The sequence below is a fragment of the Cordyceps fumosorosea genome (genome assembly GCF_001636725.1).
Source record: "Cordyceps fumosorosea ARSEF 2679 chromosome Unknown scaffold_14, whole genome shotgun sequence".
Lineage (NCBI taxonomy): Eukaryota > Fungi > Ascomycota > Sordariomycetes > Hypocreales > Cordycipitaceae > Cordyceps > Cordyceps fumosorosea.
In genome coordinates, this window is record NW_017387314.1 from 656,393 (window position 1) to 669,924 (window position 13,532).

Sequence of the window (13,532 nt, forward strand, 5' to 3'; positions counted from 1 at the left end):
GGGGGGGGGGGGGGGGGTGGAAAATAACATTCATACCAGTGGCGCTGAGTGTGTAGCGTCGAGGGTCAGGCCGAAAGGCTTGACACTCAGGTATTCTTTGATGAGCTTGCCGCGGACGATGACGCGCTCGCCGGTGACGGGGTCAAAGGAGAGATCGAGGGACTTTGAGTACGTGGATGTCATGAAGACGGGATGGAGCAGCTGCGCAACGAACCTACGGGGCAGTGTGAACAAAGAAAGCTCTCTATACGTAGGGAGGAAAGCTGGCACTGTCATCTTGGCTTTGACTTACATGCCATCTTTGGTGAGAAGTTGGGGGAGGTGTTTGGCGAGGGGCTCGAGGGTAGCGACGTCGTGCATGGACATGTTCATGAGAACTACGTCGAACCCGCCGTTCTTGTCGAATGAGGTGTGTTAGTATCTCATCAAGACTCCCATTTATGCATTAAAAAACGCCAGTAAATCCACGGGAAAAGAACCCCTGCATTTTCTCTTTTTCGGGGGGCAGCACTCGCGTTGCTCATGCTGCAGCTCAACATAAGAACACGGACGAGATCAAAGTGAAATCATTCTTACCGCAGCAGCCCGCTCAACAAACGGTGCAAAGTCGGCATCATCCGTGACGTCCAGCTTCTCGAACCCGATCCGCCCGCCGGCGTCGCCGCGCGCGCCCTCCAGCATGCCCTCGCTGCCGTCCGTGGCCGTTACCTGGGCCCCGGCTGCCGCCAGCCGGCGGGCGCCGATGCCGTTGCCCGTGGAGAGCTCGAGCGCGCGGCACGACGGGACGGTCGCGAGGCGGTCGCCGAGGAGCCGGCCGAGGCAGGGCTCCTGCAGGGCCTTCCAGTACAGGTTGCCGTCGAGGCCGACGCTGGCGTCCCAGGCGGCGGCGTGGGCGTCCCAGCTCTGCAGGGCGGCGCGGGCGAGGCTCGGGTCAGACATGGCAAGGGGTGGTTCTGGATGTTTCGTTTCTCTTTGCTGGTTTTCTCCCTTTTAGATGAGGGCTCTACGGTGAGTGCCTGCTTCGCGAGGTCCCGTGAGCACTTGCGCGCGAATGATGGTTTGGCTAGGGAGAAGGAGACTATGGAAAACACAAGTCGGGCTCGGTCAACATATACGGTTGTCCAAAGGAAGTTGCGTGAATTCAGCCCCGATGAGCCTGTCACGACGCTCTGAGTCACCGGCAAAGGACCCCCGCCCAGAGCCTGCCAATGGACAGTAGGTTTTACGACATTGGATGCTATTTATTTTTTAGAAATTAGAGCAAAAAAGGAGGAGAAATTCGCCGTTTCGTTTTTTTTTTAATTGTATTTCGTATTCAGTCTGTCTGTAAATCAATCTCCGTCATCCCTGCCTGCTTACATCCGGCGGTGCGGTGGCCCGGACTTGTTCTTGGACGGAGGAGAGTCGACATTGACAGTTTGGTAGGAACCGTCGTGAGGCAGGAAACGGTTGTTATGTAATAAGCAGAATGATAAAAAAAAACAGAGCGATCAACTCGGAAAAATCTTGTTTCTCGCTCACCTTATTTCATCCGGTTTCAAGTATGGCGTCCGGGCTGTCATAGCGCTGGGATTTCCAGCTTTTAGGTGGTTTAGTCAGGTCCGGCCACCATGTTGCGACCGACTCCGACCCCGATCAGCCCTACGCGGATGGAGATTACTGTCCGGCTCAATGGTCAACGTACAGGTTTTAATTGAGATGCAGTGAGATCTACCCAGGATAGGAAAGCGAGTCCGCAGACAACCACTGCTTTGACGCAGTTATACAGCACTAGTCAGCAACGCAGGAGAAGCGCCACTAGATAACATTCGGGCAGAGCCTCTACCATTCTGTAGTCAAAAATATGGTTTAAAGGTAGACAGTGTTGCTTGGACCTGTTATCAGATAAAAATGGAAAAGTAAGAGAATTCCTCCGAAACGGTGGATGATCAGCTAATCTCGACCAGGAGCACGAGCGATGAAGACGTCGCACCCGGGTCAAAGCCCTTGGATGCACGGCCTCGAGCAACAGCAACGCGCCAATTCCTCCAACTCCTCCTCGAGGAGGAATTCTCGAAAAGGATGCATCAACAGAAGAGGATCTGTTCAAGATGGCCTCAATGCAGCCCGCCAGTCCTTTTGCGATTTTCGCCATCTTCACTGGCCTGGCTTTCATGGTTATCTGTATTGCTCTGGTGCGTGACAATGCCTTCTCAGAGCAATGTAAAATCGGAATCCTCTAACTACGCCACAGGACCGCTCCATCGTCGCGACCGCCATCCCGAAAATCACGTCCGAATTCCACTCCCTCCCCGACGTCGGCTGGTACGGCTCGGCGTACCTCATGACCACCTGCTGCCTGCAGCTCTTCTTCGGCAAGCTCTACGCCGAGTTCCAGGTCAAATGGGTCTTCCTGTCGGCGCTCGTCATCTTCGAGGTCGGCTCCGTGATTTGCGCGGCGGCGCCCAGCTCGGTCGTGCTGATTGTCGGCCGCGCCATTGCCGGCGCTGGGTGCGCGGGCCTCATGTCCGGCGCGTTCATTGTAGGCTTCTTGTCCATGGATGCCGGGTCTCTCTGCTGAAATTTGGGTGCTGACATCTGCCGTTAGTTGTTTCGTTTCTTCATCCCCGTGAATGATCTTCCCAAGTACACCGGTGCGTTGGGTGGCATGTCGGGCATTGCGCAGGTCATCGCCCCAACTCTAGGAGGTAAGCTTTCACACCTCAAGTCACTAGAAATGTGAATACTGATCGATTGCGCAGGCGTCTTTACAGACAAGTTATCTTGGAGTATGTAACCGCAACCGAGAACACCAAGCCTTTACCTCGCTAACTCACTCCCAGGATGGTGCTTCTGGATCAACCTCCCCATCGGCGGCATCACCTTCCTCGTCATCCTCCTCCTCGTCCACGTCCCGCCCGAGACCAAGGTCATCGCCGGCAGCCACAGCCTCCGCGACTTCATCTCCCGCTTCGACCTCGTTGGCACGCTCCTCTTCATCCCCACCATCGTCTGCCTGCTGCTGGCACTACAATGGGGGGGCGTCCGGTACGACTGGGGCGAGTGGCGCATCGTGCTGCTGCTTGCCCTCTTCGAGGTGCTGCTCTTCGCCTGGGCGGTGTCGCAGTACCTGCAGGGCGACCGCGCGACGGTGCCACTGTCGATGATCAAGCAGCGCTCGCTGGCGGGCGGCGCGTTCTTCGTGTTTTGCTTCTTCGCGGCCTTCTTCGTCATCACGTACTACGTGCCGATCTGGTTCCAGGCAGTGCGCGGCGCGTCGGCGTACGCGTCGGGGATCAACATGCTGGCGGCGAGTGCTGCCATGTCGGTGGCGGTGATTGGCTCCGGGTTTATCGTAGGTTGATACTGCTACTTCTTTTTGCTGATGGGAGACTAACTGGAGTCCTTTGCTGCGCAGGTTACCAGAGTCGGATATTATGTGCCAAACATGATTGTTTCCGTGATTGTGACGTCCATTGGCTGCGGTTTGGTGTACACGTTTGATCGCCATACAAGCACCACTACATGGTAAGAATTTCTGCAGAACATGTCAGAAGCTTGCACAAGCTAACGCCTTGGACAGGGCGGCAGCATTGGTTGTCACCGGTCTGGGAATCGGCCTCGGCATCCAACAGCCCCTCATCGCGGTGCAGACCATCTTCCAGGACGCCGAGCTCGCCGTCGCCACGAGTATCGTCATCTTCCTGCAGAGCCTGGCCGGCACCGTTTTCATATCGGTGGCCCAAAATGTCTTTCAGGGCAAGGTGCAGGACGTCATCCGGCAAAGCCTCCCCGACGTCGACCCGGCCGACGTCCTTGGTGTCGGTGCGTCCGATCTTGGAGTGGCCATGGGCAGAAAGTATCCCGATAAGCTGGGCGCCATCCTGGACTCGTACAATGATGGCCTTCGCTCCGTGTTTCTCATCAGCGTCGTGTTGGCGTGCGTGAGCATCGTGTCTCTTCCGTTGATGGAATGGCGGAGCGTCAAGAGCACTGAGAAGCCGGCGCAGGATGGCGAGGTGCCGGATGTTGAATTGAAAAGACGGCGTAGAGATTCTATGGAAGACAGGTTATTGGAAAGGACCCCTACAAACCGGGCTCCTATAAATCGGACTCCTATAAATCGGTTCAGTGTATATTCGATCTACTAGTTTTTCTTCCCTCAGAAGAGATGATGCAAGCTCGTTGGCGCGGACTCTCACAGCAGAGCTACACCCAACTCTTCTTAGTCAGCTCTTCCGCCTACCTGGAACTCACATCTTGCAACCACTTCAACAAGACAATAATTATCAAAATGAATCAAAATAATATCACAGAATCAAGACGAGAATGCATACTTCTTGAGCGGCTTCCTACTGAAGTCAGTTCACATCCTCTACTCCCGCCTCGACTCAATCACTCTCATAACTAACCAAGGTTAGATCCTGGTCGGCATTCTATCTCATCTGCCTGTCAAGGAGTTACTCAAAACGAGCTTACTCTGCCGCCAACTATACTCCCTGGCAGTACACACCTTGCAGCAGCGCCTACTCGCCGTCTCCTCCATCCCGGGACACGAGCTCATCCTCGAGAGCTTCCACCCGAGCCGCAAGCTCACCACGCCGTACCTCACCTGCCGTCCTCTAGGCACACGTCATCCCACCGACTGCGACCCCTCCTCCTCCGCCTCCGCCGGCACCGGCCCCGCTAGCCTCGGCCGCGTCTGCCAGCTGTACGCGTCGTTCCGGCCTGTCGTGACGGAAGAGAACCGCCGGCGGCGGTTCCGCATGGTCTGGCCAGTGTCCATCGGCAGCAGCAGCAAGGACACGGACCTTGACGAGGACGTGCCGCTCGACGACGAGGTGCAGCTCGACGACGGCGTGCGCTTCTCGCAGCTCTGCGTCGTGCTCAACCTCGTCACGCGCGGGCGCTTCGTCACCCACCACACCGTGAGCGAGCACGTCGTGCGCGTGTTTCGCGGGTGGCTGGACGACATGGCCGGCAGCAGCGGTCGCGCCGGCGACGACGAGGGCAAAATCCCGCTCTCGTCGGAGCGCCTGCTCTGGGTCGATCCGGGCAAGACGATGGCGCTGCGGTTCCGCGTCGCGCCGGGACCGGCCGAGAGGATGCCCCTGCTTTCTGTGCCAGGGGAAGAGGAGCTGGCCAGATCCTACACGCTGACGTATCAAGGTGCGGGCGGGCTCCCCTGGATCAACTCTTCTGACCATTCAACTAATTGCTTTTTTGGTGTAGAACTTTTGATACGCTCAACAAGTCTGCTCATGGCCGTCGAGGCATCTGCGAGCAAGGAGATGGAGCCGTCGCGAAACTCCATCATCCTCGCATCCACTGGATCATAAAGAGAGGGATTCTCCACAGGCGCGTACAGTCGCGTCTCTTTATAACCTTGTAACATGCATGAAAGGCTCCGGGTCTTTCTCTTTTAATTCCCAACTGGGTACCAAGATGTGTCGCTGTGCCGTGCCGTGCCTGCATAGAGCATGCATAAGCCGCCACCAGGGCGTCCCGCTTTCACGAACAAAGCCAGTTGCTCCCCATGGCATGGGCCACGGCGCGATCCGGTCGGTGTGTCAAACAGGTTGAAACGCCAGACTTGGACGCACCGATCTAAGAACAAAAAGATGCCATGTTTAGAGATTCGGGGTTTCACGGGCACGACCATGGCGTGGGTGGCTTTGCTATTCGGCTCAGGCAGAAGCGTGCTTTTCAAAGACTCAGAGTCCAGCCATCTGGTGTCGGAGAGCATTGACTTGGGCGTCGCGGGTCGTCAGCGTACTCCGTACATTAGCTATTATAATAAGAAAGGAGCAGCTGTGGGGAGTATCGCGGCTCGGAGCTTTCTCGATTCGCGATTCCACTCGATTGGTTACTGGGAATTTTTCCAACAGTAAGACGCGCATGCATTGGATGAGGACCAGCGACGCAAGATGGTGGAGATACTTGGAGTTGGGGCACGACATCTTTCGGTGAGTTCTCGAGCTATTGCCCGGGATTCCAATGCCTAGGATCCGCATGTTTCTTATTTTTAACTTGGAGATAATAAATGGCTGGCCAGTAAGGGATTGAGGACATGGTGCAAGGCTGGCTGGCTCAGCTCCCAGCCTCAATATACATACATATATATGTACCTCTATATGTCTGCCAGCGTCTTTCAGCAACGGCAATACAGATTAGCCTGCACGGGATCAGCTCATGTCAGGCACCAGGCACCCAAAACCCGATTTCAACCTGCACATACCCGTATCGGGTGGTACGACCTGCAAAATGTTCAAATTGAGTTCCTTCTTTCTTTCTCGGATAGTCGAGACCGAATTGGTGGGCGCAAGGGCTTTTGACACTGCCTGCGTGGCACCAAGACAGCCTATGCCTATGCCGAAGAAGCAAAAAGCAACAAGTCTCTGTATGCCAATTGAAGTCGCCGAAAGCCTGAATACAAGCTCTAGACTCGTTTCTTTCTTCTCTCATCAGTACGAAAGAGGCAAAAAAAAAAAAAAAAGGGGTTGCGCATCACCCACCCCCTTGCATCATCAACTGCCAACCACCCACCACTTCACCAATCCCAAAGACTCAGAGCGACCCTCATGAGTCAGTCATTTGAACCCAACTTACTGCTCGTAGCCCAAAAGAAAGTGGATAAAGAAGAAAGCAGGAATCTCTCTTGTACTAATAAATAAGTAGAAAGAGCTCGTGCTTTTCTTCGCGGTGGCATTATGTCTCGACACGAAACAGCCGTGCAGCCGACAGACCACCTACACCACCTCCACAATATTCTTTCTTCTTTCCGTCCCTTTTTTTACTTGCATCCCTTGATTGCTTTTTCTGGTTCTTTCTACGTACTATTTCTCTCACTTGCTCTCACTCTCTAACTAGTTAGTTATCCGTAAAGTCCAGAGTTGGTTACCCCTCTTCCTCCCTCGCCTCCCCAAATCATCCGCCCTTCTCTTGGAGGAAAAGCTGCATCTCTTTATCCCATCCCCCATCTTACACGCAATCGCGACAACTCCCTCTCAACGAGACATCACCACCCCCCTCCTCCATCAATGTTTCACCCTGCGTGTTCGACGCGCCCTTGCCGGGATGTATGCTACCTTTCACGAGAGCAACAGCTCCAGGGCGGCATCCACAGTCAGTCGTCGTGCTGCGCAAAGGGCAGCTTCCGTTCCTTGCCAACGAAGATGGCCCAACCAACCTTCACTTTTGACCAATTGTACAACGTCGGCGTCGCTCTATTGCCGAATCCATTCCCTTCCTTCCCTGCTTGCCCTGCTTGCCCTGCTTGCCCTGCTTTTTTGGTGATTGCCCCCTCTGCCGTGCAGCTACTTTTGGCTGCTGCTGCTGCTGCTGCTGCAAAGTGACAAACTGCAGGATCAACACACCGGGCTCGGCATTCATTGGCCTTTTTTGCATGTCTGGCCTCCTCGCTCCGACAAAAGCCACGCGCACAAAATCGTAAAAGACAACATCGCGCACAAACGAAGAAAGAGATAGATAGTCTGGTTTCCCATTGCTGCTGTCCCGCTAACTAGACAAGTTTGCCGTGTCTCGTCAAATCTAGGCCAAACTCCTCATCACAACCTAGATCCTCTCTTTGTTTCCTTCTTCTCTTTCCCACCTTGAACTCTTATTCCTTTTTTTATCCTTCACTGCCTGCTTTATCGTCGATCTTGGGTTGTATCAATTGGGACGCCCCTTGACAGCCTTCTCCTCCTTCCTTCTTTTTCCGGCCTTTCCGTCCCAGACTAATGCAAGCCCAGGGCTCTCGGATGCCTCTTCCTCTTGCCCAGCTAGAGACCCCGTTTCCCAGCATCCCAGGTCACAGCCGCACGTCTGCAGGCGCCGCCGCGCCGCGTCCCGCATTGCTTCTTCTTTGAGAGAGAAGCAGAAACAGAGAGAGAGAGAGAGAGAGAGAGAGAGTAAAAAACAAAAAAAAAAAGGCTCAGGTGAACCCTTGCTTTTGGGCCGTCCTCAGACACAGTGCCGGGAACCTGACTGACCCAGCCAGCTACAGACAGGGGAGGCACTTGCGTGTGTGAGCCCGCTTCCTTTCACTTTCACAAAAAGACTTTTGATTCCTTTTATTATATACGCTTTGCACTCATCTCCTATCCTGTTGACCCCTCTTTCTCTCGTTATACAACGACCGTGGTATCTATACTTGATCGTTGTACCACTCGGCCCCCCCCCCCTCCCCCTCCCAACATCCATCATCACATCACAGCCCATGATGGAGGCGAGTCGACCTACAGCTCGCCCCGGGGTACCCGTGCCTTTGAGGGTGCACTCGCCCAGGTCCCGGGCTCATCACAGTCCGACGCGGAGCCCCGTGTCCGGCACCATGCCCGGCTTCGTCAACAGTAGCTCCAGCTTCACCCTGCCCGTGTCCGCCAGCTATCACACGCGGAAACCTTCCCTGGGATCGTGGTCGACCACGCACAAGAGCGTCGGCATCAAGTACGGGAGGGGAAAGTACGCTGACGTCGAGCTCATGCCCCAGCCGAGTGACGACCCGGACGACCCTTTGGTGAGTCTCTTGTTCTTCCTCTTCTCCCCAAGCATACGGACTAACACCATATCACGTAGAACTGGCCCAGGTGGCGCAAGGACCTCAACCTCGCCGCCCTGCTCTCAGTAGTCGCCCTCGCCGGCGCCCTCAAGACCGTCTTCCTGACGACTGCTGCTGTCGCCGCGGAGCGCTACCGCACCTCGTCCTATCTGGCCGTCGCCGCGCTGACCGGCGTCCCGCTGATGCTCTCCGCGCTGACCGGGACGGCCGCCTGCGTCGCCGCGCGGGTCTGGGGCCGGCGGCCCGTCTACATGCTCGCTACCGGCGCTCTCTTCGTCGGCTCCGTGTGGAACGCGACCGCCGTCGACAGCTACGGCTCATGCATGGGCGCGCGCGTCGTCCAGGGCCTCGCCTGGGGCGTCTTTGACACGCTGGTCATGACGTCCATCCAGGACACCTACTTTGTGAGTTTAACCGGCCTCTGCCCGCCCATCCCATCCCATCCCATCCCATCCCATCCACCTTTCGAGAAGAAGGCCCCCCTCCGTCCCTTGCTAACCCCGAGGCCAGGAGCATCAGCGCAACCTCCGCGTCACGCTCTACAACGTCCTCAACATCACCGCCACCTGGGGCGCCCCCCTCCTCGGCGGCCTCCTCTCCTCCTCGCACCCCTCCGACCTCGTCTACCAACTCCGCGTCATCTCCGGACTCTTCCTCCTCGCCATCCCGCTCCTCTGCCTCGCCGCGCCCGAGACCGCCTTTGACCGCTCCCACGCCGCCGCCGCGCCCACCCCCGTCTCCGGCTTTACTCTGTCTCGCCGCCGCCGGTGGCAGCCCTGGCGCGTCAAGCACCGCCTCACCCGCGCCCGCGTCCTCGGCTACCTGCGCGACATGCGGCCCCTGACCTTTCGCCACCACCGCCAGGTCACCCGGGAGCTGCTGCTGCAGGTGCCCCGGGCGCTCGCCGCGCCGACCACGCTGCTGGTGGTGCTGCTCAGCGTGCTGCCCGTGGCGGCGCTCTGGGGCTTGGCGGGGTCGTTGTCGCTGCTGCTGGCGCCGCGGCCGGTGGGCGCGGGGCCGGCGACGCTCGGCGCGGTCATGACGGGGCCGTGGATCGCGCCGGCGCTCATCGCGGGGTCGCTCGCGCTGTACCGCGGCGTGCACCTGCAGTTCACTCGGCTGGCCAACTGCCTCGTCGTCTGCGGGGGGTCCTCGCTGGCCCTCGTCGGCATCCTCTCCTTTGGTCTCGGCGTCGGCAACTTCATGACCACGTCCCCGTCACCGTTGTCGGGGTCGTTATTCTCCGAGGACGGCGCGGGACAGCTCAGCCTCGCGCTCGTCTCCTTCCAGCTGGCCGTGCTCGCCGCCGGCGCCGCCGTGCTCGACGCCGCCACCCGGCCGAGCCTCGCCCGCAGCGCCTCCTTCACGGCGTCCAACATGACGGCGGCGCTGCGCAGTATCGGCGACATGCACGCGGGAGTGGTCGTCTACCGGAACCTCGCCGCGGGCGTCTTCGCCATGGCCGTGCCCGTCTCCGTCGCGCGGCCCGGTGGGCTCCGGGCGGTCACGCTCGGCCTGGCCGTCGCGCAGCTCGTCGTCTCGGGGGTCGTCGTCGCGCAGCGCTGCTGCTTCGACGAGGCCGTCTGGCGCGCCGACGGCAGGGTCATGGGCCTGATCGACCTGAGCAGCTTGAAGCTCTCGGTCAGCTACTTCGAACCGGATGAGCGAGCTTGAGCGGCCGCCGCGCGCTCCTGTTTTCAACAACCTTACTACTAGACATGACGCCCCCCGGCGAGGATTTAATGGTCTGCCACCCTTATAGAGAGACCTCTTTCGCCTTTTCTTGCTTCTTCAAGCCTCGCGTTGGGCACCTTCGGATGCCCAACAACGGAGAACGACCTTCACAGTCCGCCATTTCTTTCTTTTTCTGCTGGCCATGCCACTCACATTCGTTGCCTTGGGCACCGCTGGTCTCACTTTTACATGATGCCTTTTCGTTTCAAGTGCCTAGGGCACTCCTCACGCTCCTTTACGACTCCATGATGTGCAACGTGCACACGCGACACTCTTTAGACGAATTCATGAAGTGCGATACCCACGGTTACACTCTTTTCATGGGCGCACATGATTTACTTATATCCTTAACTCTTGGTTTGCCTTGACACAGTCCCCAAGGGACCAGATTTGTTTTATTTCTTTGTCTTGCAAAATGTAAAGTAGCTCAAGTCAATCCTTGTTAGGAACGGATTCACACTACCAATATTGCTACCAAATATAGCATCATTAGATCCAACCAACCGGTGATGTGATTGCAACATTGGAGACTCAGCACCGTTCATACACACGCAACAAAATCGTGACTGTGACTTTACATATCCAGACTAGTACCTGATTGTTTTTTTACAAGGTCGTATCATTATCTAACATCGTTTTCGCTATGCAACCATCATCGCCCATGTTTCGCATCATACCACCGAAGGCGTGCTCGTGTCCTGCGACTTGAATCGTCGCTGCAGCTCAACATCACTACTGATCGTTCTGGAGTCTCCGTCGCCTAGGTCAGTCTCACTATGGCTTTCGTAGTGCCTGGCATCGCCGGTCCCATTTCCATGTCCGTTTCCGTTTCCGTTTCCGTTCCCGTCTCCTGGGCCGCCGCAGCTTCCTCGGCCGGCGGTGCGGTTGGCGCTGTCCTGGCGAAGCCTGTTAATCGCCTCGGCGGCAGCAGCCGAGGCGGCCGTGTTCCGTCTATGCCTCTGTAGGACATTCCAGCTGGTGAAGAAGAAGATGATGGAGTTCCACAGGCCTTGAAGGGGGAGGACGGCGGCTGTGGCCAGGTGGTACTCGTATGGTGACTGTCCGTCGATCCAGCTGCGGAGGCGGTTCATGCTGCTTGGAATCCAGGTCACGAGAACACTAATCGCAAACAGGAAGCTGGTTCTAAGGTACGCCCGCTTGACTGGATCGGCCACAACGAACCGTCGGGCTGCAGTCTTGACCCGGGAGACTGCTCTCTTGAGGGCTGAAGGCTGAGTGCTGCGACTCCGCTGGCTTGGCGATTCAACAGAAGAAAAGTATTGAACAAACCCAGAGGGGACATGTGTTGGCGAATGCTCAAATACGCTTCGCGTTGGAATCTGGGTATCGATAGCAGGAGGGGGTGGTCGAGGTGCCGCTGTCGCCGGTGATACTGCTGGTGTGCCGGCGCTTGATGTGATTTGCACTTCTGTGACGACAGTTCCGTAACACCCATCATTCTCGTCAGTGCGAGTCTAACATGCCATGTTAGTCAGATCTGTGATATTTCAGGGGCAGTTCTATACTCACAACCTCGCCAGCGCCTGCATCTCGGCTCGTAGTGGCCGTTAGACTGCGAAGCCTGTCCCTCGACCGAAAGACGTGGTACCCAACCAAGAGGTAGCAGATGAGTGAGCCGACGATGCAAATCCAGATGAGCATGTAGTATGTATATATCCTTATATCATCCCACTGCCTGTCGACCCAGCACCAGATCTGAAGGGGCTTGTTAGATTGACACGGATCAGCCTAGAAGGGGGGATCACCGCTTACGGTTGCTTCGCCATACACCGGACCCCGTCCGGCGGTTTTGGAAAGTAACAATGTGAGAGCAATCGTGAATGGTCCTCCGTAGCATACGAGGCAGTAAATCCACCACCAGCGGGCAAAGGAATCAGGCGTGGCGCGAAAGTAAAAGACAAGCAAGACGTTGATGGCCATGGCCAGTGACCACCAAGGGTCAGACTGCATGAACCTAACAAAGGAATCAGCATGATCCGTCGGTGCATCATGACCATGCACAGTCGTGAGACATTCGTTGACTTACATTTCAAACAAGAAGCTCTGTGCCTTGCATAGAGTCGAGGCCTTGCCCTCTCGAAGCCCGTCAAAGGCAATGATGCTTGCGATGCTGGCACCGACATTGGACACGCTCGCAAAGACGATGAAGGTGTTTTGGACGTTGCGCACTTTCGGAAACACGGCGTACGCAACAAAGATGCAAAACACCCCGATCAAGCTGATGCTGCCTCCTATGCGCTCGAGCTTGATCAGCACGCGGATCTGATCCCCCGTAAACTCCTCCGGAACAGCCATCTGGGCCCATCCCATCTTTGGAAACTTGAATGCAGAGGACGTGTTTTTTTTTTTGTGTACAGCAGACTTTGGTTATCCGATGGTGCGAGCCGAGACGTTTGACTGTAGAACCGTGAGCCCTTCTATACACACAAAGGCTACAGCTTCGTGGCCAGGCTGTCGGCTTATATGCGAAAAAGGATCAGCCCGATTTCAGCTGCGCTCCCTCCTCCCTCCCATTCAATCTTCTCCTTTTCCCAACTCCTTTTCGGTAAGACACACCGCCACAAGGCTGAAGTGCGTGTTATGTGTGTGCGTGTATGTATGTGTGTATGTGTGTGTAGATGCTCGGCTGGGTGTCAGGCAGAGGGAGGAAAAAGGCTGATGTACAAAGCCGTTGTCCCGGAGCCGAATCGCAGCTGCGTCGACGCCGGCGCAAAAGAAAATAGTATGTATGGTATGGTTGGGTGGTGGTGATTAGAGAAACGGGAACCGGCGCAAGATGTCGGTGTCGATGAATTGATCAGACGATGAAGAAATGCATGCCCACTCGTACTCGGGAAAGTACCTGAAAGAAATGGAAATGAGAAGAAAGATGCTGTGTGTGTGTATGTCACCGTCCGTCCAACTCGAGCATGCCGAGTCCCATCTCCTCCTGGCCAAGAGCGACAAAGAAGAAGGACGACGACTAGGCCGGTGCAGCACAAGTAAAGTAAATTGGGGGTGAACTTCTTCAGCAAGAAAATGACACACGCAAAACGTCTGTGTGCCTCTCCCGCCCGCTCGGCAGGTAGATAAGTATGGGGGAAGGAGATTGAAGGATGTGCCAAGAAAAACAAGACAAAAGGGAAATGCTGCAGAGTTTATTATTCCTGTCCTGTGCAGGCGACATCTCGCCCGTGTCACCAACGCAACTAACGAGAAAAAATTCTGGTGTATCCCACCCCCCCGTCTCTTCTTC

The 13,532-nt window shown here is 56.3% G+C and overlaps 4 protein-coding genes across 4 annotated transcripts; 2 read left to right on the top strand and 2 right to left on the bottom strand.

Annotated features, from left to right (window-relative positions):
• Positions 1-30: 30 nt before the first annotated feature.
• On the bottom strand, positions 31-939 carry ISF_05865 (Methyltransferase type 12; the record flags this gene model as incomplete). The annotated part of the gene is made up of 3 exons (XM_018849470.1): positions 31-214; positions 293-396; positions 577-939. The coding sequence occupies 3 exons, from the start codon at positions 937-939 to the stop codon at positions 31-33; spliced, it is 651 nt and encodes a 216-aa protein (XP_018703497.1).
• A 1,151-nt stretch (positions 940-2,090) lies between these two features.
• ISF_05866 (sulfate permease 2) lies at positions 2,091-5,318 on the top strand (the record flags this gene model as incomplete). The annotated part of the gene is made up of 9 exons (XM_018849471.1): positions 2,091-2,174; positions 2,234-2,521; positions 2,588-2,687; positions 2,742-2,768; positions 2,823-3,334; positions 3,398-3,507; positions 3,563-3,998; positions 4,401-5,148; positions 5,212-5,318. 9 exons carry the CDS (start codon positions 2,091-2,093, stop codon positions 5,316-5,318), a joined length of 2,412 nt encoding a protein of 803 aa, XP_018703498.1.
• A 2,996-nt stretch (positions 5,319-8,314) lies between these two features.
• On the top strand, positions 8,315-10,216 carry ISF_05867 (Major facilitator superfamily domain, general substrate transporter; the record flags this gene model as incomplete). Its single annotated transcript, XM_018849472.1, has 3 exons — positions 8,315-8,500; positions 8,560-8,946; positions 9,053-10,216. 3 exons carry the CDS (start codon positions 8,315-8,317, stop codon positions 10,214-10,216), a joined length of 1,737 nt encoding a protein of 578 aa, XP_018703499.1.
• A 731-nt stretch (positions 10,217-10,947) lies between these two features.
• ISF_05868 (GPCR, family 2-like protein) lies at positions 10,948-12,607 on the bottom strand (the record flags this gene model as incomplete). Its single annotated transcript, XM_018849473.1, has 4 exons — positions 10,948-11,751; positions 11,807-11,992; positions 12,050-12,251; positions 12,324-12,607. 4 exons carry the CDS (start codon positions 12,605-12,607, stop codon positions 10,948-10,950), a joined length of 1,476 nt encoding a protein of 491 aa, XP_018703500.1.
• Between the last annotated feature and the right edge of the window lie 925 nt (positions 12,608-13,532).